General features: G+C 55.6%; 5 protein-coding genes across 5 annotated transcripts; 3 read left to right on the forward strand and 2 right to left on the reverse strand.

Annotated features, from left to right (window-relative positions):
• Nucleotides 1-1,405: 1,405 nt before the first annotated feature.
• Nucleotides 1,406-3,000, reverse strand: EsH8_I_000748 (velvet 2; the record flags this gene model as incomplete). Its single annotated transcript, XM_083268161.1, has 6 exons — nucleotides 1,406-1,667; nucleotides 1,723-1,993; nucleotides 2,054-2,343; nucleotides 2,413-2,492; nucleotides 2,553-2,607; nucleotides 2,666-3,000. The coding sequence occupies 6 exons, from the start codon at nucleotides 2,998-3,000 to the stop codon at nucleotides 1,406-1,408; spliced, it is 1,293 nt and encodes a 430-aa protein (XP_083118599.1).
• Nucleotides 3,001-10,347: 7,347 nt separating this feature from the next.
• EsH8_I_000749 (uncharacterized protein) lies at nucleotides 10,348-10,920 on the forward strand (the record flags this gene model as incomplete). Its single annotated transcript, XM_083268162.1, has 2 exons — nucleotides 10,348-10,538; nucleotides 10,668-10,920. 2 exons carry the CDS (start codon nucleotides 10,348-10,350, stop codon nucleotides 10,918-10,920), a joined length of 444 nt encoding a protein of 147 aa, XP_083118600.1.
• A 936-nt stretch (nucleotides 10,921-11,856) lies between these two features.
• Nucleotides 11,857-13,218, reverse strand: EsH8_I_000750 (uroporphyrinogen decarboxylase HEM12; the record flags this gene model as incomplete). The annotated part of the gene is made up of 4 exons (XM_083268163.1): nucleotides 11,857-11,930; nucleotides 12,023-12,949; nucleotides 13,046-13,087; nucleotides 13,164-13,218. The coding sequence occupies 4 exons, from the start codon at nucleotides 13,216-13,218 to the stop codon at nucleotides 11,857-11,859; spliced, it is 1,098 nt and encodes a 365-aa protein (XP_083118601.1).
• Nucleotides 13,219-13,653: 435 nt separating this feature from the next.
• On the forward strand, nucleotides 13,654-15,672 carry EsH8_I_000751 (uncharacterized protein; the record flags this gene model as incomplete). Its single annotated transcript, XM_083268164.1, has 1 exon — nucleotides 13,654-15,672. The coding sequence occupies one exon, from the start codon at nucleotides 13,654-13,656 to the stop codon at nucleotides 15,670-15,672; it is 2,019 nt and encodes a 672-aa protein (XP_083118602.1).
• Nucleotides 15,673-18,643: 2,971 nt separating this feature from the next.
• On the forward strand, nucleotides 18,644-21,676 carry EsH8_I_000752 (uncharacterized protein; the record flags this gene model as incomplete). The annotated part of the gene is made up of 4 exons (XM_083268165.1): nucleotides 18,644-19,438; nucleotides 19,499-20,155; nucleotides 20,219-21,484; nucleotides 21,560-21,676. 4 exons carry the CDS (start codon nucleotides 18,644-18,646, stop codon nucleotides 21,674-21,676), a joined length of 2,835 nt encoding a protein of 944 aa, XP_083118603.1.
• Between the last annotated feature and the right edge of the window lie 1,009 nt (nucleotides 21,677-22,685).

A 22,685-nucleotide genomic window follows, 5' to 3' on the forward strand; every position in this document is an offset into this window, starting at 1 on the left:
TGAGCGTTGTTAGTCGAGCCTCTAAAGGGAAGGGCTTGTCAGGCGTTGGAGCCGCCTCGCAGTCTCTCAGCCAGACTGCAGGCATCATTTTTGTAGTTTTTCAATATCCAATGGACATGTGTCGGAGTAGTCAACCCGTTGTCCCCCGTTCTGTGACAATTTTGGCTCTTTCTCGCTGGCTAACACGCCCCATTGATACGGCATGAAAGAGCACCTTGTTTGTTGCATGAGAGGACCAATCCGGACGGACTTGATGCTTGGACAGAAAAGAGAGTCGTTCGTACCCAATGCGGCCCGATGGGAAAGGTTCAAAGAGGCGCTTGACAGGGGACGTTGTCGCGGGTAGGCCCATCGCCATGTCATCCAAACTTAAAACTTTGATAGTTCCTTTTTTTTATACTTGTTTTATTCTCCTCCCCCCTCCCTCCCCCTGCTTCCCGTCCAAATCAATATATTTAAGTTTTTCCTTCTTTATTTTAGAATTTTTTTTCGGACCCTCAAGTTTTACTTTTATGTTTTCCAGAAAGAAAGAAAAAAGAAACTTAAGAACAGAAACGAAAAATAATGGTTCTTGGATCTGTCGTTGTCTGAAGATTTGGGGGGGGGGGGGGGGGGGAGGGGGGGAGCAGAAGGGATAAAGGGGGGGCGGCGGCGGGATTCCCCCCACTGCCGTGCGGGAACAGCCAAGGTAAACCAACTAGTGTATAGTACCTTTTTTTCTCTTTCTCTTACATGATGCTGGATGCTAGCACGTCGTAAATGCAACGCAGTGGAGACCCGGGGGAAGTGGGAGGGATGCCTTTCCTTTCTTCCTCTCTCTGCCTCTCCCGGCCGAGTCAGTAACGGGGGGTGGGGCGGGACATCCGAGATCCTTTTCCCACAGAGTCCCAAAGGTACTTACTTGCATACATATATTAGTGATTGCCGGGATTGGCAACCGGCGCACCAACGGTGTGGTGATGAAAAATGCTGTGCTCTCTCTTTCTCTCTTTCTCTCGCTCTTTCTCTCTCTCTCCCGCCTCCACCCACCAACCGCGCGGCATGTCGTGATTGGGAGTGCTTGACGAACAAGCCGGGCGCTTTCCAGTGCCAGTGCCGTGCATAAGCAGATCATACATAGATGACAGGTCACAGCCTGACCCATGTGTATAACATGCACACCATGAGGAGGAACGTTGTCTAAGTAGATGCCATAAAAGGCACGATGCTCTCGTCTGGGTATTACAACTACTGCCTGGAGGACCGATTTTTCTTTTTTGGAAACAAACCAGCGAATATGATGAGCCAACCCCCGCCAAAAAACAAATTTAAGTATACCTGTTCTGCCTCATGTTCCGTATGCTATGTTGTTTCCGAACTCCAAGCGCCCTTGCATTCAAACCCCTCCCATCGAGGCAGCCCTCTATTAGAATTCCTCGTCGTCCTCGCCACCCTTCTTGCCATCGGCCGCACCCTCCTTTCGGATGGGAATCTTGATCCCTTGTGTTGCAAAGCATTTACTAAGGGGTGTGCTTTCACAGACACCAGGGAACTTCTTCGCCGAGTATACCTGGAATACATCGCTAAAGGATGCAGCGAGAATCGGGGCGGCGGCCTGGTTTACCATCGAGCCGTTTGCCGAAACCTGGCTGGGAGGTTTGGCGACATTGACGAATGAGAAGCGTAGCCTTCACGAATGTGTTAGTGACGCCATTGACCAAGGAAATACGCTGGAGTGCCTACCGAAAGTGACCCTCGGTCCGCACGCTCAAATCCTGCATGATGAACCAGATGCCGATCTGATCATTCACATCAACTAGACGGAAAGCGCTTGAAGCAGTGCTTCCGATCAGATTTCGGGTGAACATTCCTTGGGGTTGGTTGGAAGCCATCGAGAGCGACTGCCGGTGGCCGTAAGCCAGATCCGCCTGCGAGGGAACAGGAGCTGGGTTGGAATGTTGGGGGTAGTACTGGGCCGGAGGCGCAAATTGAGGGTTTGATGATTGGTATGACGCTGTGTGGGTGGTCAGTACTTTGAGCTGGCGCGCATCTCGTCTTATTCCGGGCAACTCACGCTGGTATCCAGAGCCAGGGGCCATCCCGTATCCCGACATCACGTGCTGCTGCGGCGGCGGCTGCTGTCCGTACCCCATGGGAGCTGATCCGTATCCTGGCATGATCTGGGGGTAGGCCTGCAGCGGCTGTGCGGACGGTTGTGCCTCATCCCTCAACGCCGAGTAGGAGAATTGCTGCGTTGTTGATATTGAAGCCGTGTTGGACGAATGGCGGACCAGATTCACCTCCTGAGTGCCGTCGTCTGACCACAAGTCGACCTGAATGATGTACTTGGCGGATTCAATATCGCTGCGCAATATCCATGGTTAGCGCTGGAACAGAAAGCGGGCATCCTGCAAGCCGTCCATGGGCACATACTTAGGATGTATCTCGTCGCCGGTTTTCGCGTCTCTCACAACAACTCTGATGCACGGGGGAGGTGTGATTGGGCGCCGGTCCTGGTTGAGGATTTGTCAGTCGCCTAACGCCACGGACAGGGTCGCAGAGCGGAAGCCCACCTTGTCGCCGAATCCGCACATTCGCGCGCGCTGGGGCTGCTGCATGACGACGAGCCTGGTGACCACTGTGTTAGTCGAAGGGTTACTGTGGCGAGCGGCGCGTGGGTGCATACTCGTATTTCCTGCCCAAATCATCAATCTTTGAGATGGAAGCCGGGACAGCGTTCTGGGCGGGGGGCGGGGCGGGTGCTGCTGGAGGCGCGCCAGATGCCGGGGGAGGGTGATGTTGGACGGGCATGCCGCCGTTGGCGGACATGCTCGAGGGCGCGGGTGCGGGTGCTGAGTATGGCATGGGAGGAAGCTGGGGCATCTGGCTCGGAGGGTGAGGGTGGTGTTGAGCGGCAGCTGGGTGGTGCTGGGGCGGGCCAGGAGGAGGGAGATGGCCGTAAGAGCCGGGGGGGATGTGGTGGTAGGCACCGCTGGCCGGGTGCTGCTGGTCGTAGTTCATGGTCCCGGCTGTTCTTGGTCGCGGGCGTTGTTATCCGTGGTCGTCGTGATGTTCCTCGTGGTTGAGCGGTGGCGATGGCGGGCCGCAGCTAGATTGCGAAGATTAGCAGGATTGGACGTGGGGGAGCCAAACAAAGAGGGAGAGCGTTGCAGCGGCGACGAGGAGATGCGTGCGGTACCTTTCCCTTTTGAAGCGACAACCAGGCGAAATGAAAAGCTGGAATGGGAGGAACAAGAACGGTCAAAGAACGGGTCGGGCTGGGTTCATATACAATGGTGTTATGGGTTTCGGAGACAGACGCTCGAGCTTGTACGGTACCGTGGTAATAAGGTATAGTACAGGCAAGGTAGCTTCAGGACCTGAGGAGAGAGCTAAGCAAGCCACTCACTGGACAATTGGAGATGGGGACCTTCTGGAGTGGAGGGGGTATTACACTAGGTACGGAAGGCCCAAGGGGCCGTGGGAGGGAAGGGGGGGTGAAGTGGGTACGAGTAGTGGTCTGTGTGCCCTACCGAGTGAGTGTGGGCGGCTGAGTGGTTCTAGCGGATACGTGCTGGGAGGGAAAATGGCCCAAAGGGAGGGCCGCCGGACGTCGGGTGGATGGTGGCGGCGCGGAAGATAAGTCGAGTTCACCTCACGACTGGCTCAAGGAGACAACCCCGTACACTAGTGCACCATGGTACCGCAAAAAGGTCTGTCTTAGGTAAGGCAAGTTAAGGGACAAAATGATACGTACCCTGCCCCGTTTTCCAGGTTGAGACCGAGGTATCTGGGTACTGGCTAATGAATCAGGCCCATCACATCGAGCTCGTCATCCCGTTTGGGCACTGAGGATAATCATGGCAGCACCAAACATCGGACCAAATTTGCGGTGCAGATAGCAAACGGGAAGGACGGCGTATATGGCTTGTCACTCATATTTCGGGTGGGCACGGGCCTGGGGCGAGATTACCGCGTGTTTTTTCCCCCTGGCACCGGTGCCGGTCCATCTGTTTTCCTTTCCGTTTCTGCTGCCCGTTACGTTGTGTTGCGTTGCGCTGCGTTGCGTTGCTTTGCGTTGCGTTGCGGCCGCAGTGGATATAGGCGGTGCGCGATGCGCGACACTGGAGTGTGCGGGAACGGGTGTAGGCCCGTCAGATGCTGGCCTAGAGGAAAGACGACCCTCTTGCCTCTCTCCCCGGTGGGGTTAAGTAGACAGGGAAGCAGACCGAACGCTTTGAAGGAGGGGCGGGGAGGGGCGTGCGCCATGTCGTGTTGCCGGCAAGTCTTCCCTTTCTTCCTCTTCTTTCTCGTTGATGTTGTCTCCTCGCATGGGTTGGGTTTTGCTTACAGCAGCAGTCTCGGTTACACTTCCTTATCTCGCGTGTTGGCTATGGCTAGAACAAGGCAAGGAAAGACAAAGGTCTTCCTTCCGTTTTAGTGTCTTGCGCCTTACCTCAAGGTAGCCAGGCACGAGATAGGTACATGTTTACCCACATGCCTTCCGACCTAGGTACCTACCGAACTACCTTGTGGCAGTATGCAATTGCTTGACACGGGTACGCCTGCCCGCCGCCTTGCTTTGGAAGCCGCGACGTGGTACACAAGGGCTGGCGGGCCGGTCGGGCGTCGTACATTTGGCATTCCGTCCACGTCCACATCGCTTGCTTCGCTGTCCTGCGTGCTCCAGGGGAGACAAGGGAAAGGGAAGAAGGACCGGGGAAAGGGCAGGCAAAGTGCAACAAGGGAATAGGCAGGGGCATGACAAAGACGGTACGGATACATCCCCTGCTCTGTACATTAAATTGGTTACTTGGTACACCACAAAGTACCTTGCCTTTGGACGGGGAATACTCTGTACCTCGCCTCAAGGCTCGGAACGGCCCATCATCATCAGCGTGAGTGGGATGCCGAATAATCTTTATACCCAGCTAACGACCATGGGCCATACCTGGAAATCCATCAAGCACTTGCCTTACCTACCTGCACTCAACCCATCTCTCTCCACGACTTGTCCTCGCGCCCTAATGTAGCCGGCAGACCAACACCTCGCCGTGTACAACCATACAGCTTGGAGGCTCCACCTCTCGTGGCCTGCAATCCAAAAGTCCTCAAGACATTGGGTTTGTAACGCTTGCTACACTCGCGTAGCATCGTCTGATCTGTCTCGCTCTCGAAATGCTCAGCAACTCGTTACCAGCTACAAGCCGTTGCCGCATTGCGGACTTAGACGTCTCAACCGGCCCCTCCTTCGTCATCCCGTTCAACAGCTAGGTACGCATCCCGATGCTCTGGAACACGAACTGGTTTGCGTGCATGTGTCAGCCATTAGCATCATGTCTACTCTATACCAAACCATTCCCTCGGAGCCAACGGGTACAGCGAATCTGACAAGCACCCACTCGGCGCATATTCCAGCCGCACCTCCTGTCTCGGAAAAGGGCGCCACCTAGCCCAGCCGAAGGGGGTCCCCCCCTCTCCATGGCAGCACCTGCACAATATCCTTGGTCCCGCCCGCCGTTCACTTGGTACTGGTTCTCCATGCAAGGCAAACTGCCCAATCCGGATTTGCTACAGGTTTTGGTGTGTGCGAAGGACAAATCTCATCTCCCTGGTGCACAAAGTCACTCCCATGCCATGTCAGTCAACAATAACACCCCGGTCTAGCACCAAATCGGTGCCTGGTCTGCAGCACCCACGACCTTTGCGCTCGCTACCTTGCCCACAATACGGGTACCATTTCCATCGGCCGGCCAAGCTTGACGGGCACTTGTGCAGTTTGGTCAACACTGAAGGTGAGGTCGGCCTAGCTGTCGCAGAGTCTTGTCCCAACTCGATCTGAAGGCTCACGCGTAGGTCGCACGGTCATCGGGTGTTGTTGCATTTAGACTTCGTTCGCTTCATTCTCTCGGGTGCCTTCTCCGTAGTGTGGGGCCCTCAAGGGCCTGGGTCATTAGGCGACGATACGGGAAGCTTCCCTGTTACATGATCTGCGCTTTTGGCACCTTGGCTCATATATCGCTGGCTGTTCAAACCGCCAAAGTTCACCATCATGACATCTTGTCGGACTTGATTCTCCTTGGCTGTAACACGAGGCTACGCCCTAACGTCGCTCAGCCACCCTTGAATCTCTTCCTCTCACTGGATATCAGACATTCTTACCCATCAGACAAGGATGTCGGCACGTTGTGACTGTTATCAGCATAAGTCGAACAAGTTTACGCTGCTTTGGTCCGCCCAGACCGAATCGAATGGTCGCCCCTGCCGCATCCCGCAAGCCATGGCAAGTGATATCATGGGTGGGACGGGATGGTTCGCAGGCACCGACGATCCTGTCACGATCCTGTCACGAAGACAGTTACCATAGTACTTCTTGATGCACTGAGTAGGCTTGCACTCCGCGCTCGACAAATCACGGCACTCGGAATCCACCCTGCGGTTGGTCTGGATCATGAATGTCGGGCATCTTGACAAGTATACTCAACCAGTGGAGATATTCAATGACAAACCACGAAGAGCAAAAAGTATCTCGAGTGATAAGTCTTATTCACTCCCAGCGGTGGTTGAGTACGGGGCAAGCTCGCGATGCAATCACTGGAAATATGCGCACTTAGTTCGGCAGACCATGAGCAAGCCATTTTCCAATGATCCTATAAACTCCCTGAGGATACGCTCATGGGCTGTTTGGTTGCCAGAAACATGTAATCAACTTGCTATAGATTGCCGTTTCCCTTCAGCTGTTGCGATGAATGACTATCAGAGGGTATTGGAAACATTCATTTGGATGCCAAAGATCTACCCGTCGGCCTTCTTTGCCAAAGGCATCGAGACACATCTAACACATTGAAGTTCGTTCAGTCTACGCAACAGAGAACTCGCCTCTGTTACCCAGGTCTTTACAGCGTTGTCATACTGGGGGACTACCAACCCTTCCCTTTACTGGCCGGGTAGAGATGGACGTGACAGTTATTGCCCAAGTACGGCGGGTTTAGTGTACCGGCAACCTTCCTGCTATAACCTGCTGACACTCGACGATGGGCATCTGGATCTCGAGGAACGAACGATGAACTGACGAATATCTACGGTAGTTCTAAAGGCAACAGCGGGCGTCTGTGGGGAAACCGGGGCAACGAAAGCGAGGTCTAGGGTTACCGGAGGTGATGCTGACGTACCAGCACGGACGTGGGGTTTCTAGTTGGAATCCGACGCTGTGCTCTTGGTCATTTATTCATCTGAAGATCCAGATGACTGGACATGAGCGCAGAGCTCATCTTGCTCCCCATGCCCTGGATCAGCATCCTCCTCCCTGGCTTTTAGCGGATGCACGTAACCCCAACGGGCATGGCGTTCGTGCACGAACTCGCCGTCACAAGTGTCAAATCAGCATAGTTGGTCAGTGCGAGCGCATACACCTATAGGTAATGCCCAGCTCGCCTGTAACAGAGCTTAACATACGACGTCAGGCTGGACGTAAGGCTAAGCAATCGGCCTTAGTTCTTTGAGGATTGCACAACTCGCAGCGTTTTCGTCAACCTCGTCCTGGGAAGAATATTTGACGAACTACTGCCGGAGGTTTGTGGTGGTGGTCGGGAAACTCGACAGACTTTGTGTAGGAGATCGAAACTGTGAAATGGGGTTTTCAGCTGGTTACTCTGCCGGCTAATCTTCACATGATGGTTCAACTTCGTTCTTGCATTGGCCTGATATGAAGCGAAGCATGAGGCTTGATCCCGGCTCCCACTCGGCACCGCGCTAGTGCCCGCAATCGGCTGTGACTATGCACGGAATGGCGGAAAGCGGAAAGAAAATGACATCTTCTTCTCGCATGATTAGGCTACGGCAGAGCAACGTTTGATAGCCTAACGGCAGCGGAATTGGGAGATGACGCGAGCTAGCGCCCTCGTCGGGGGCTGCATGCCGGAATTTACGAGGCCTGCCCTGGGCTTCTCGGGCGAATCATCATTGGTCCCAAATGACCGGAATTACGTCTCCAATGGCATCGAAGACATCAACTAGATAGATGATTTTAAATGCGAGTCACTCGCAGGTACCCGCATTGCCGGAAGTTATTTGCAGGTGCAGATCGCCAGTTGCCGAACTTACTACGCAGGCCGAGAACGGCTGGGCAAGGCATCGGCAAAGTTCAAGACATGAGCTAACGAGACAGCCAAAGTATCTGTGGCCAGTCCTGGCATGATAGTTTTCGACTCCGAAAGGCCAATCACCATTGGCGTGTGTGTCCTTCTGGGGCGGATATCCCCTTCAAGGTTCTTGGGACGATGCTATGATGGTCGGCAACGCCGCCACCGGCTTGATGCTAACTCTGGAAAGACCCTAAAAATAAAATAGAAAAACCACACCCGTGACTGGTGGCTCACTCGCCAGAAACTCTCATGGAAAAAAACCCTCGCAAGTCAATTTCAGCCATGTACCGCGGCTTTTGCCACCTTCATCGCCTCACAGTACGTGCTTTCAAATGACTGATGTCGTGGAAAGGCAAGGCCATGATGACTGGCCGAGGCTGGCCCGCAGACTCCCATTGGTTGTTTTGGAAAATCCGGGGTGCAGTTTTCCTAGCTGCTTGTGAGCTTCGGCCTAACTGGGGCTCTGCACGGTTCAAGGGCAGCCGCACAAGCAGAGATTTTAAGCCGACAGGGAAGCAGCAACGGCGTCTTGTTCTGTGCCCTGTCGGATTATGAGCGAGTCACGACGATCGCGGCAAACATGGCAGCGCCGTCATAGTTTGCCAGAGCCCTCGGCCAGGCCTAGGTCGCAAGACCGCGTCCCTTACTAGGTATCAATAGCAAGGCGACGCCGACCCCGCGAAGCAAGAAAAATCCAACAGGGGAACTGCGAGTCTCGGCGTTACTCTGCTGCAGCGTTCCGCTCCTCCTTTTCCCACTACTAGGAAATTCGCGCATGCCAAGTGGCCGTTGCTGCCACAGTCGAAAAGCCTCACCTATCTATCCTTGAGAAAACTCGAATTGCCAAGACGACGGCCTCCTCAGTCAGCCTGCAGATTTGCATTTTATGACGGGGGCAGGAAACGTCGGAAGTTGGTGTTCATTTCAATCAGGTCACAAGATCCTCGGACGTCGCCGCATTGCTTCTGCATGAGAAAGAAGCAAGCAATCCGGGGTAAACTGTAGCCCTGCCACCGGCGACTGGTTCTAGACCGGCTAGATGCACAACAACACATTCACAAGACCGCGGCACCGGAAATTGATCGCCCTGTTCCTCTCCGGTTGAGCGATGCTGCTGAGCCGAGCCGGTCAATAACGACAATTGATGGTCGCGTCAGCCCTGCCGCGGCCTTCTTTGGCTGGCTGAATTGACTCATTCCTAGGACGCAAACCTTACACTTTACGTCGGTTCCGAAACAAAGACACTCATGGCGAATCTCACATCCCCCCGCGTGTTTGCCATGACCCAGAATGGGCGGTTGGAGGATTGCGATCAAGTGACACGGGCGCCATGAATGACACCACCAGCAACTTTGCCTATCCAAGACAAGGCCGGTCAGGGACCCCTCGCGAAGACAATGCTGCATGTGGTGGGAAAAGGCTGTCGTGCCTGTCTGTTCAGCGGGTAAGTGGTGCTTTCGACTGGATGTCGTTGTTTTCATTACGTCTTAGTTTGCCATGGTTCGCCGCCCCCATGGCTCTTGGGACAGCCGCTCCCTGCCAAAGTCGCAACGCTTCGAAGCTCCCGGCAACGGGCTCGTTTGGATTTTCTGGCCCCCCTCCTCATCTACAAGCGTCGCATTGCGAAATGCCCCTCCTCGTCCGCCAGCCCGGTGTATCCACTGCAGAGGAAAAAAAAAACTGAAAGCCCACATGCTGCGCCAGACCAGCATCCCCGAGGCCGTGCCCCGATGGCGTGTGTGGAGAAGGGCAAGGCAAGAGCCTGTGCAGAGAGGGAGGAAAAGGTCTGACTGACCTTGTGATCACTTGTTGGCGCACCTACGTCAGGCAGGCCAAGGATTGATTACGCCGTACTTGGGAAGGGTAGCGCAATAGCTGCTTGCAGCCAAATCCCTCCTTGCTTCCTGGAGGAAGCTTAAACAAAGACCGGATAATGCTGTGCCTCTCGGTTCCTATTTAAGTCCTTTGTCCCGTCAGGTCCCCCCCTTCATCGCCGCTGTCCATCACGCTCTCTCGTTTACCGTACACTTCGAAGAACAAGAATTCCAGACAAAAGAGAAGAAACCCCCGAAGAAGTCACTCCAGAGTCACCTTGCGCCCCCTACATTAGACGGACCCTGCACTCATACCCATCCCGCTTTGCCTTGTGTTTGCGATCTCGCCTCGACTCGATTCGCACTCGACTCACCAAACAACCTCTCACAAACAACCACCAACTCACACAATGCTTGCTTCACACGGACGCGGCGGCGCCGGCAACATGGCCGACACCACCAAGTCGCCCAAGATCACCCCCAAGGACCTCGAGACCCCGACCCTCAAGACCTCGGTCGTGACCACTGGTCGCGGCGGCTCCGGCAACATGGCCAAGAACGCGGACCCTTATGAGACTCGTTTGCGCCAGGACGTTGAGGCGTGAGTTTCCCCTTCTTTCCCCCCTCCCATATATTGCAGCCTGCAGCCCGTTCGACCACGAACCCGGGGCGGGGCGGGGGTACAAACGGTGCAAAGAGACCCTCAAAGACTAACATGTGTCATTCTCAGTGTCCCGCGACGTGACAGTGCCGGCGCAACTCACTACGGCCGAGGCGGCGCCGCCAACATCTTCAAGGGCTCCGCCGAGGACGAGGCCGCCGCGCAGAAGGCCAAGGCCGAGGGCACCAGCGCCGTCGACGACGACGAGTCCTCGCTCCGCAAGAGCCCGTCCCCCCCGGCGCCCCGCGGTTCCGACGAGAACGGCAACGGCCTCGCCGCCAAGGGCAAGCAGTGGTTCAACAACCTCACCAAGAAGGCATAAACGAGCGGCCTTGATTTTCGCGATTTAGGGGGTTCGTCCCTCCCACACCGCACAGCCAGCCGACTGCTTTCATCATCTCATTTCCAGCCACATTGGCGTGTGGTTTGTGTGAGAGTGCGAGCGTGTGAGCGTGTGCGTATCTTATTGGCCATGACCAATAACGTCGCATCACCCACCCGCCAGCCGAGCATGTCATTCAACCGACACAACCACTTTCTCGTCAACCTTTCATAAACCAATTTTTTTTTATCATGGTTTGTCCACATCTCGTCCCCGGACGGGAACATGTCATCACGCGGGCATCGCAGAATGCCCGCAATGTAATCTTTTCATTCTTTCATGCGACGGAGTTTTATGGGGGGTCGGGAATCGGGAAACGTCTGGGTTCAGCGACGGGTGATTTTTTCTTTTTTCTTTTCCCGTTTGGTTTCCCCCGGGCGTTCAGGGACGGGCGGGGGAAGGGACGTGTTTGAAAACGGCTGAAACAAAACACACCACAAAAAAAGTTCTTGATACCATATTTGATGATTGAAGGGGGGGTGGTTCAACCCATCCTACCCCCCCAAGGGAAAGGGAGACACAAAAAGTACATAATGGGAAATCCATCACTTCATATTTCATTCATTCATTCATTCATCGTGATCATTGCGTGCAAATGGCTGTTCTTTTTTTATTGCCCTGGAGAGTTGTGGCCGGGGGACGCATGTCTCATGTGAGTGAGAGATGCTGATGATCTAATAGCCGTCCATCCCTGTCTCTAATAAGACCCAACATATGTTTTTCCAATCCCTTTTCTCTCGCCCCTCGTTTTTTGGTACGCCTATTCGAGTGCTTTGGTCTGAGAATTTCGTCGTGCATGGTTTTGCCACCGTCTTTTTATTTAATAAAGGTATTCATTGCATCTAAAATCCCAAGACATGCGGTGCCTTTCCCTGCTCAGTTGCTCGTCAAGCGGTGGATTTCCGACAGGTAGAATCTGAGGTCTTCCGGGTTGACGCCGGGCGTGATGCCTAGTAAGAAGAAAAGAAAAAACAGTTAGCCAAACTGATCGCTCGCCCCACCCTTTCGCTCTGTGTCGCGACGAAAGATTGCGTAAACTTACCGTGTCCGAGGTTCGCAATCCAGCCCTGCTTGCCGCCGCCGAAGCCCTTCACCATGTGCTCGACAGCCTTGGTGATGGCCTCGTGGGTGCCGTAGAGGACACCCGGGTCGGCGTTGCCCTGGAAGGTGATGCGCCTATCGCCGCGGATCTTGACGGCGTCGGCGGGGTCCTGGAGCCAGTCGAGGCCGACGACGTCGTAGCCGATGTCGATGACGGAGTCGAGGGCGTGCCAGGCGCCCTTGGGGAAGACGGTCATGGGCACGCGCTCGAGGTTCATCTCGGCAAGCTTCTTGGGGAGGTTCTCCGAGATGTAGGAGAGGTAGGGCTTGCTGAACTCCTCAAAGGCGGCGGGGCCGAGCTCGCCGGCCCATGAGTCGAAGACCATGATGCTCTGGGCGCCGGCCTTGACCTGGAGGGCGAGGTACTCGACGCACACCTCGGCGATCTTCTGGAGGAGCTTCTTGGACTCCTCGGCGTGCCTGTAGATCCACGTCTTGCTCTGCATGAAGAGCTTGGTGCCGCCGCCCTCGACCATGTAGCAGAAGAGCGTCCAGGGGGCGCCGCAGAAGCCGATGAGGGGCACGCGGCCCGCGAGCTTCTTGCGGGTGAGGGTAATTGCCTTGTAGACGTAGTCGAGCTCGGCGGCGACGTCGACGTTCTTGGCCATGACCTGCTCGTACTGGCCGTCCTGGGGGTTCCTGAGCGGGTCGGGGAAGTGAGGGCCCTTCTTGTCGACCATCTCGACGGTCATGCCCAGGGCCTGGGGGACGACGAGGATGTCGGAGAAGATGATTGCGGCGTCGAGGAGGCCGGCGAAGCGCTCGATGGGTTGCAGGGTCAGGGTGCTGGCGACCTCGGGGTCGCGGCAGCAGGCGAAGAAGTCACGGTTGCCCTTGGCCTCGTGGTACTCGGGGAGGTAGCGGCCGGCTGTTGCGGTGGTGGCGCAGTGTCAGGAATTGCTGTGCCATTCTGTTCATGTCCTGGGTCCGGGACGAGGGACGAGGAGGAGGCGATTTCACTTACCCTGACGCATGATCCAGCATGGCGGGCGTTCGATCGTTTCGCCTGGATCGAGACGGTTAGCATGTTGCGCAGTACGGGGAAAGCGAGGCTCGGCTCGGGCAGTAGGACAGGGACCAACCTCTTGCCGCCCGCAAGAGCAGGTCATTCTTCAATGGCTCGAAAGTAATCTCCATCTTGTCGGCCTGCTGTGTGAATATTTTCGCTGGTGCCGATGTTGGAGGTGCTGGAGGCACAAATGCACGATGCCCCGCGTTCCCTCGCTGGAAAACCCCGCCAAAGCTTCCCGCCCGTCCCCTGCGTTCCATTGGACGTCGCCGAGGTAGCCGGCCCGGGAAGGGGGGAGAGCTTCCCAGCCACACTGAGGCTTGACGTTTAGTGGACCCCAATAACCAAAGCTCTTTCGACCTCCCTGGCAATTTGTCGTTTTTCATCACCAAAACAGCTCTCAACCGCCCCCATCGAATCACATCGAGCCAATTGGCAATCACACCCGCGGTCGCAACGCCAACTTCGACCTCTCCTGTCAGAAAGCGATGGCCTAGGACGATTACCACCGATTTGATACGTTTTCGCCCGGGTGCCCTTTGATCCCTTCGCGACTGGCTCCGATGCGGCCGGCACGACCTACCGCGCGGTGCTGCCGGGCAGTCCAGCAGCAGATTCGAGCCCCATCGGACAACGTATGGATCACGGAGGGCGTGCTGGCGAGCGCCTTTGAGCGATACTGCCATGTCTCGCGGCTCGCACGCCGGAAATCAAGCTCTCTGCCCGGCCCGCTGGAGAGCAGGAGGCGGCTGGGCAAGAGAAAGATAACGGACCTACACATGGATAATCAATCAACACTGCCTCCTTGGGCCATCGACTTCCCCGTGGATCTGAGCCAATGGAAGTGGCAACCACCGACCCTTCGATCGCCGGTGGAAGAGAGGGAGTTGCAGAGCCAGCAGAGTCATTCTGTGTTGTCATGGATTCCGAGATGGAGGACGGACGAGATCCGGCTGAAAGAGGAGGACTTTGATCAAACAAGGGAAGGGCAATCGGCATCTATGGCCACGTTCAATAAGCAGCTCTCCCAAGCCCGAGCAGCAGTTGCGGCATCCACATTGGACGCGATCGACCCGTCGTACTACCACTTCATCGGGGGCCTACAACAAGACCTCAAACTGGGCACACTGGATACCGAGGCCGTGGAAATGGCTGTTTCAACATTCCCGCAATCATTGATCGACACAGGCGCTGACTGCGAAGTGACCAATGCCGCGATCGAGATGTTTCTTTCGGCCGTTGTCAACGGGATCGCATCTTCAAAGGTCCTAGGACCGGCAGAGTTTAATAGCGGCTTCTGGAACCTTGTGCTGAATCGGGTGTCTCTGCTGCCGGCCAATGACGCCACGGCCCTTTTGTTCCAAACCACTCTTGATGCGGTTCCTCGCCAGTACGACGTCCAAGATATACAAGAGGGCATTGTTGCGGCAGTGCAAACTCTAGCCTTGTCTCAGTCGTCAGGGCGTAGACGAGCCGCGGATATTGGCGCCGCGCTCCGCCATATATCGCCCATCAACCACGGCGCACTACTCAGCGCGATAGAGGCCGCGATCTACGAAGGTTCGGCAGCCTTTGAGGAGGAAGCTCGCCAAAAGACTCGCTTTTTTTGGTTGCAGGTTTTGTCGCACATGCCGGAGGTCGATCAAACCTACCTTTTTGACGCTTGCGCCAGATCGGCCTACTTTGATCGCGACCTTCCCTGGCTCTTCGGCCGAGATCTCTGCCATCTTCTCATCCAGCAGTGGACCAGTCGCGGATATGTGCATCACTGCGAGGATCTCGAAGCAGTCTGGGCTCGCGATTCCTCTGGCCATGCACACTTGGGTCTTGCGGCGCTGGTCATCAACCTTTGCCGTATCGAGGCACCGGGGTTCAGAGACGGTCACCATGTGGCGCTTAATATGAGCATTCTAAAGGTGTTGCGACGGGTTGGCCGCGAGGAGGAGCTAATGACTTCGATCCAAAGCTTCCTGGAGGCTAACAAGCGGCTTCCAATTCGGCCGTTCAAGCATCTTGCTATGGCCAGTTGCGAACATCGCATGGCACTTAGAATATTGTGCCTCCTAAGAAACAATGCGGGCAGTTTGGAGGGGAACACCTATCGGTGGTGGACTTGGACTGCCTGGCTGCCTTACGTTGAGGCCATGATCATGGACGAATCTGTCGACACCCATACTATCTGGGAGGTAGTAGACAGCGGTGTCACGAGGGACTTCAGGAACCCAACGAAGCGAGAGCCGCTCCTCAAGCAGAGGGTGAAGCTGATGGAGAACATGGCAGTGTGGTTTTCGCAGGCACATCACCTCACGGACAGGGTGGCATTTCGACACGTGTCGCGGTGCATCGCCTGGCTCGAAAGTCACGACGTGGTAGTGTCCCGCCGGGCTGTGGCGACGATTGTGTCAGTGGCCACGCGGGACCTGAAAAGGGGCGAGCCTGGACGGACACGTCGTTTAAATTTCATATTGGATATAATAGATAGATACCAAGGGCCTGAGGAGAGGCAAGCGGCTGCTCGGATGCTACGACAGTGGAGGGAAGCCAACGTGGAGTTGGGTGCAAGAAGGCAGAGCGAGCTCTAGATCAGCAGGGTCTCGTTAGAGAATAGAACACAACGTGAAGACATGGGCCCCAGGAAAAAAACACTATGCGTGAAAGAACAGCGATGTGAGATGGTGAGACATTGGGCCCCAGGCATCGACATCTAGCGCTGCCAATCCATGATGCTGGTGCCTGAGGAGGAGGGTGGTGGGTGAGACAGAGAGGATGTAGAGGGCAAAAGAAGCGGCATGGCAAGTACCGATGGAATTCTGCAATGGGGCCATGATTCCCGTGGAAGTTTCGTTTGCCACGAGGAAGATGGAATTGGCAGCGGATGGGGTGGAATGCAAGACGGCAACGGAGAAGCCGTGGACTCTAATCCCACTGGTGTGCGTGTGTGGTCTCTCTATCGGCCGGAGACCAAGTGTCTCTCCTGCATGCGTCCATCAAAAAAGAAGGCATTTGGGGCATTTGGGGCATTTTTTTCCCACGTCTCCGCGCAACAACAGAATGTGAGGCCACACACCCTTCGCCCTCCTTTGTCTGGTTGTCAAACCTCATGAGATTGGGTCTCGATGGAGGGCTCTAGAAAACCTTGTTATGTCAGTAGAATGTTCGGCAGACGAAGCTCCCACGTGCTATACGGGCGCCGCGTGAGGCTTGGGCGGGCAAGGTTGCCCTCCGGCTCGACCACGGGGGAATAATCATACTCATTTGCGGCGACGAGCCAGGGGGTGCCGGCCAAACGATGACGATAAGATGGCTGGCGTCCTATGATTTGGGGGGGTGGCGGTGAGAGGAGGGCGGCGAAGGGGTGAAATGTAATGCCATGTGCCTTGCATTAGGGGCTTCAGGCACACATGATCAGAGAGTGTCGAATGGATGAAAGAAAAGGCAAAGTACGAAGGCCGAGAAATTGGGGCGCGGGTCGATGTACTGCTGCTGCATATGGTCATTGAGACTTGGCGTTCCGTTTGAGGCTCTCACTTCGTCGGGTAGGGGGCCGCCTTCCCACCCCCCGTTGCGTGCTGGACAAGATGGCCTGGGATGTCTAGAAGAGGGATGGCAGCGGCATCATCAAGGCAGATTATCTGTTGGTTCCTGTGGGGTTATAGGGAGGAGAAGGATTCACCCGTGAAGGGAACGGGGATGAGGGGGTGGAACGCGCAGGTCTCCCCATTGCACAATGGAGGGATTTAGAGCACTCCATAGCCAGCTAACAACATTTTTGTGCATTTTGCCCATCAAGAGGTGGGGTGGGGGGAGGATAAGAGTAAGTAGGTAGGTAGTTTTGATGTACCTAGCGAGGTGTTTGGCCGAGGCCCCCTTCTCCGTGTCGTCTAATTACGTGCAGCAAAGATGAGCAGGGAAAAAGCAAACAAGATGGAGCATGGTATCCAGTCAGAGGGGGGTTGCCGACTTCGGTTCGCGGTCGATGACATCGAACTCGACCGACATGTGCCGTAGTCTGAAGAGACGACATTAGCTTACACGACGGTTTTAGATGGAGGTTGGGCGTATATCAAAGGGGATGGGGATTGGGCATTTGCCATGATGATGCACCGCGGGCACCACCCCTCTCAAAAGAACCCTGCAATCTGCGACATGTTCCATTCGCTCCCCCATTCAAAGACAAGGGGAAGACGCAGCAGATCGAGACAGGCAGAGAGCGAGGACGAGAGAGGATGCGACGTGGACACGACAGGTAATTACAATACGACGACGCAACACACAGGGGGATTGGACAAACGCGTTGAAGGTGGACGCCAGGACTCGGCAGCTAAGCAGCCACGGCACGGCAGCTCTTTGGCAGCAAGCCAGCAACCAAGCCCGGCGCAGCAGCGGACCAAGACAAGCTCTTGCGGGTGTAGCACACCCGCCCCCAGTGACAGGCAAGCCAGGGCCAATTGCAAGGTGAGGGGAGATGGCGATCGGTAGGGTAGGCCAGGTAGGGTTCCTGACCAGGTGGCAGGACCAGAGCAAGATTAGCGAAGAGGCGCTGAGCTGTTGCGTGATGTTGCGATGAGCTATTCCATTCGGGGAGGTGTGTCTTGGGCAGAGTGAAAGACTCCAGGGGTGTCAAAACCCCCGCATCCGGAAGTACCCGGTACCTGCAGTGGGTCTTCCCGGCCGTCCTCCATCCTACACACACTGGCGCCCTGGAGGTCTCACCACCTGCCGCGGGCACTCGGAGACGGCTGAGGAGGGGCTCCCCCTCCCCCCGTCCATTGTCACCTGCCAATGTATTGCATACATTGAGCCGCAGGAGATTTCGTTCTGGGCCACTCTCATCTCCTCCACCTTGGACGCTTCGTTCGTCTCGTCTCTCGTCCTTTGCTCTTCGTGTCGTTCCCCGTTCGTCTCTTTCTTTCACTCGTACCCGGCACACGCACACCCCCCCCCCCCCCTCGCTGCTTCGTCCGTTGTCGAACCTGGCGCGGCGCACAAGTCCCAGTCCAACCCAATCCAAATCTAGGATACCCGACCTGAGCTATTCCGAGGTGTTCCAAGCTGGAATCTGCATCCGTACTGGATGGGCACTTACATAGACATGCGCACACCCACACCCGACTTGCGCTCGTCTCACTCGCTCGCTCGCCCGTTTGCTCGCACAACCACCACCACCACCACCACCAACACCAACACCAACACCGCTGCCGCCTCCTCATCCACCACCACCACCACACCAGACCAGGGGACAGACTAAAATCGACTCCTGCATGAGATTCTGCCCGCTTCTCTCACATATCTCCGACCGCCAGTGGCTCCCCTTCCTGCACCCATAACAGGCCACGTCCCTTTTACGGACGTAAAAATTCACCGAAGACCCAGGTAATCCTCGATTGTTCCCAGTTTCTATCCTCTTTGGACCGCACCCTCGACTTTTCCCAACGAATGACCGTCTTGTTTGTTTCGATTCCGACCTGGGCAAGCATTCATATCACCCTCCTTTTCCAGACGCCCGGCTGCTGACAAGAATCCGAGAACTGACGGCGAGCAACCAACCATCAAATGGACTCTGGCCATTATTCCGCTGCACGTCATGTCGACGCCGCGGGCGGTGCCGCCTACTCGGCCCAGCCTGTCAACCACCCACACGCCTACCCTCACTCTCACTTACAAACACCCGCACACTCACCCCAGGGTCAGCCACAGTATTACCCGATGAATCCCGTGAGCCCATCCGCATACGGGCACTCCATGGCGAGCCCGCGCGTCCTGCCCAACTCAGACCTCATGCCCGGTGGTCACTCGCCAGCTTCGGCAACCTCGTCCGTCCCGCCGCCCGGTAGGACGGGCGCGCCCGTTGGGCCATCTTCCCCGGCTGCGTCTGTGACAGGATCATCTAGTCCCGCCTCCAAGCCCATCCGAAGGCGCATGCGCATGATCACATCCTGCCTTGAGTGCCGCCGCCGAAAGCTCAAATGCAACAAATCCCAGCCATGCATCAACTGCATGAAGTTCTCACGCGACTGCGTCTACCTCAGCCCCAAACTCGATGAGGCAAGCCAGCTCCGTCTGACAGAGATCAAGGAGAAGGTCGGCTCCCTAGAGCGCCAGTTGGAGCGCGATGTCGCCAAGCCTTCAACCCGCGCCGCCATGCAGCAAGCTATCCTCGCCGACGGCGTCGAGGACGAATACCCCGAGGAGCGGGATCTCGAGCCAACCGACATGACGGCTCTCGATGTCACCTACGAAGAGGATGCCGATGGAACCGACGACCTCATCGACTTGGGAGTGCAGGTCGGCCGCATGCGCATCACAGAGCGGATCGGCGGACTGTCCAGACCCAGGATAGCTGAAGAGGTGTGTATTTTAACCAGTTAACCCCCGCAATTCTCGACAACCTTCTAATCGCAGCGTCAGATCTCGGCCGGTATATCTCCTCAAGGGCCTCCTGGGATGCCCTCTGGTGGACCAATGGGTGGCATGGCAGGAATGATGGGTGGCATGAACGCCATGGGCGGGGCCGGACGCGGCGGCCCGCCCCGTGGTGGACCGCCCCCTGGGTATCCCGGATTTGCCGGCCCACCACCGGGCATGGATGCCATGTCTGTTGTGAGTGGAGGATCCAACGACTCGCTTCCCGATTTTCTGAGACCCGGCGAATCATACATCCCGCCCTCGAGCGGTTTCTTCTTCGGGCACTCCTCAGAAGCCCTGTCTCTCGACAGAAGGTTACCTCAAAAGGGAGCCGCAGACCGCCTCATCCAACAGTACTTTCAAGCGGTCCACCCCATCGCGCGTTGTGTCCACCGGCCGTCCTTTGAGATCGAATACCGTAATTTCTGGGACGAGGTGTACAGCAACATTGAACCCCGGGCGTCGACTCAGGCCATCATGTTTGCTGCATGGTTCAGTGCTGCCGTGAGTATGGACGACGCGACGGTGAGGGAATTATTCGGTGTTACCAAGGCCAATTTGATCGATCGAATGAAGACCGAGACCGAGAGAGCGCTAGGGAAAGCCAACTTCCTGCGTACAACAAGGGTTGAAACCATGCAGGCTTTCGTCATGTACATGGTATGTTGTGTCACGTTTCGCTCTCCGCTATGCCCCATACTTGTTCCCTAACACCGGACACAGCTTCCACTCTGCAGAGCAGAGGTATCCCGAGCCCACTCCGTTCTAGTTGGTGCCGCCGTGAGGATGGCGGAGTGTATGGGCCTGCACAGAGACGGAGAGACATACGGCCTGAACCCCCTGGACACTCACGTCCGGAGACTCATCTGGCACCAACTGTGCTTCCTCGACGTTCGCACGTGCGAAGCACAAGGTCCACGGCCCGCCATCAGAAGGGAGGACTACGACACCAAGCTCCCGCTCAACTGCGAGGAGGACGACCTTTACGCCGCCGGCCCGCCTCCCGAGCCGGCTGAGCACTGGACGTCGACGATGTTGTTCCCGATTCGATTTGAGTGCAATGAAATGATGCGCATCATCTGGCTGGACCGCCGCCGGCTCGAGACCCGCCGAACCACTCTCACTGCGGTTCTCACGAAAATCGAGAAATTCAGACGACGCATGCTGGACAAGTATGAACACTTTATCAACGGCAACGTGCCCATCCAACGGTACGCCAAGCTAGTGATGAACCTACTTCTCTATAGGCTCCACGTCATGATCCTCCATCCCTACTATGCCAACGCCAACAGTCCCATGTCCCACCGCCTGAACAACCTCCTCATCACTTCGGGCATCATGATCATCGAGATCTCAATCCAGCTCGAGAACGACCCGCAGTTTCGCGAATGGTCCTGGTATCTGGGTGCGTACCAGCAGTTCCAGATTGCTCTGCTCCTGGCCACAGAAGTGTATTACAGGCCACAAAACACGGAAGCCCACCGTATCTGGGCTTGCTTGGATTATGTCTTCATGACGGACCGTAGCCAGCCCCCTGAAATCAAGGGCCTGCAGATTCTCGGCGAAATCATGGGTAAAATGCAAACCTACCAGAGCATGCGCAAGATTCGCGCTCCAACAGGGACGTCGCGGGCAGCGCCGAGCAAGAACGCCGTCGGGGTAAAGAGCGATCTGCAGCAGTCCATGCATCCGTCTCCCCAGCAGTATGGCTCCCAGGGCTTGCCCATGGGTCTCAAGACGGAGCCGGGCATGGGCGGCGGCCTGCAACAACCGTCGCCGATGAGCGGCATGGGATCCCCGCCAAATGCTCAGATGGGCGGCCCGCCCCCGGGGATCGTCTTTGCGGGTGTATCCGATGGTGAGGCCATCTGGAGCATGCCGCCCGTGAACGCAGACAGCCCGGAGAGCATCAGTGATGGCGCCAGCGTTGTCGGGCACAGGCCGTCGCAGCCGATGAATATGATGAACCCGCTCGAGGGCGTGGACTGGGTATGTGATTACACCTCTAAGCACTATTGGATTTCCCTTTGCATTGCATTGCAGGATGCTGACTCTGCTCTCTAGGACATCATCAACGACCTATTCCCTCACGACCCGAACACGGGCGAACTCAACATTTCCGGCTTCAACGACCCAACTCTTGGGTTGGTGAACGGATTCCACTGGGTACAGCAGCGTTAATACAGTAATCCATATCCCTAGTTGGGTTGTTGTTCTTTTTGTGTGTTTGGTCTCATTAGACGTCGTCGGGCATACCTTGGCTGCTCAAAAATATCTATGATACCATGGCTATATGTTTACACGTTGGGTATATACGTAATGCGGAATAGGACGTGGAGTCCCATCTGGGGAGAAAGTTTTCGTGTCGGGGGGCAAGCGTGGTGGATACGACTTGATTAATAGAGGAAAGGGAACCGCACAGGAATTGTCCGAATTGTGTAGGCACGTGGTGATGGCCGTCGTCGTCGTTGTGGCATAAGTGTCTTGATAGTTGAGAACCCATGTCTGCTGTCTGCCTAGGCTACGAAGAGATTAATAGATTGGGGGAGGGGAGCGCCCAGCGGCGGTGTGTGCCCTTAGCCAAGGCCCGCATGAAAACATGTACGATGTTTTTCTTTGCGTTTGAGCCGGCGCCGAAGAGCGTCCAGAAAAAAAAACCGAACAACCATATAAATAAATGAATAATAATACGGACTCAAGGCTGCACATCGCGTCATGTAATGACATGTCGCTTCTTTGATATACGTGTGAAATTTTTATTTCTGCCCTTCTCCTTCTCTCGCTCTTGCTCTCTCCCTATCTCAAACTCAAGGGCGAGGACTCATCATTATTCGTTATTTATCTACAAATAACCACCCGGACGAGACACATTGTGGAATAAGGTGTAAAAACGCACAAGAAGGAGTGAAGAAGAGAACAAAATTACAAAACAGATGAAAATTTGTAAACAAGGAGAAAGGAAAACATAAAAAAAAAACCAGAGGTATCGTTTTGCACCCGGAAAATAAACCAGCCTTCTTTTCCCAATTTCTTCCTAATCGCCCCACAGCCCACCCCCCTCCTTCCAAGTCTGAAGTGACATTCATAACCTTCATGATTCCTTTTTTGTGGTATCCCAAATAAACCCCCCTTCCAACCTTTTTCCTTCTATCCCTTGGGCATGTCATTACTTCTCGTCCCCATATATTAC

Source organism: Colletotrichum jinshuiense, chromosome 1 (genome assembly GCF_051148585.1).
Source record: "Colletotrichum jinshuiense chromosome 1, complete sequence".
Taxonomy (NCBI): domain Eukaryota; kingdom Fungi; phylum Ascomycota; class Sordariomycetes; order Glomerellales; family Glomerellaceae; genus Colletotrichum; species Colletotrichum jinshuiense.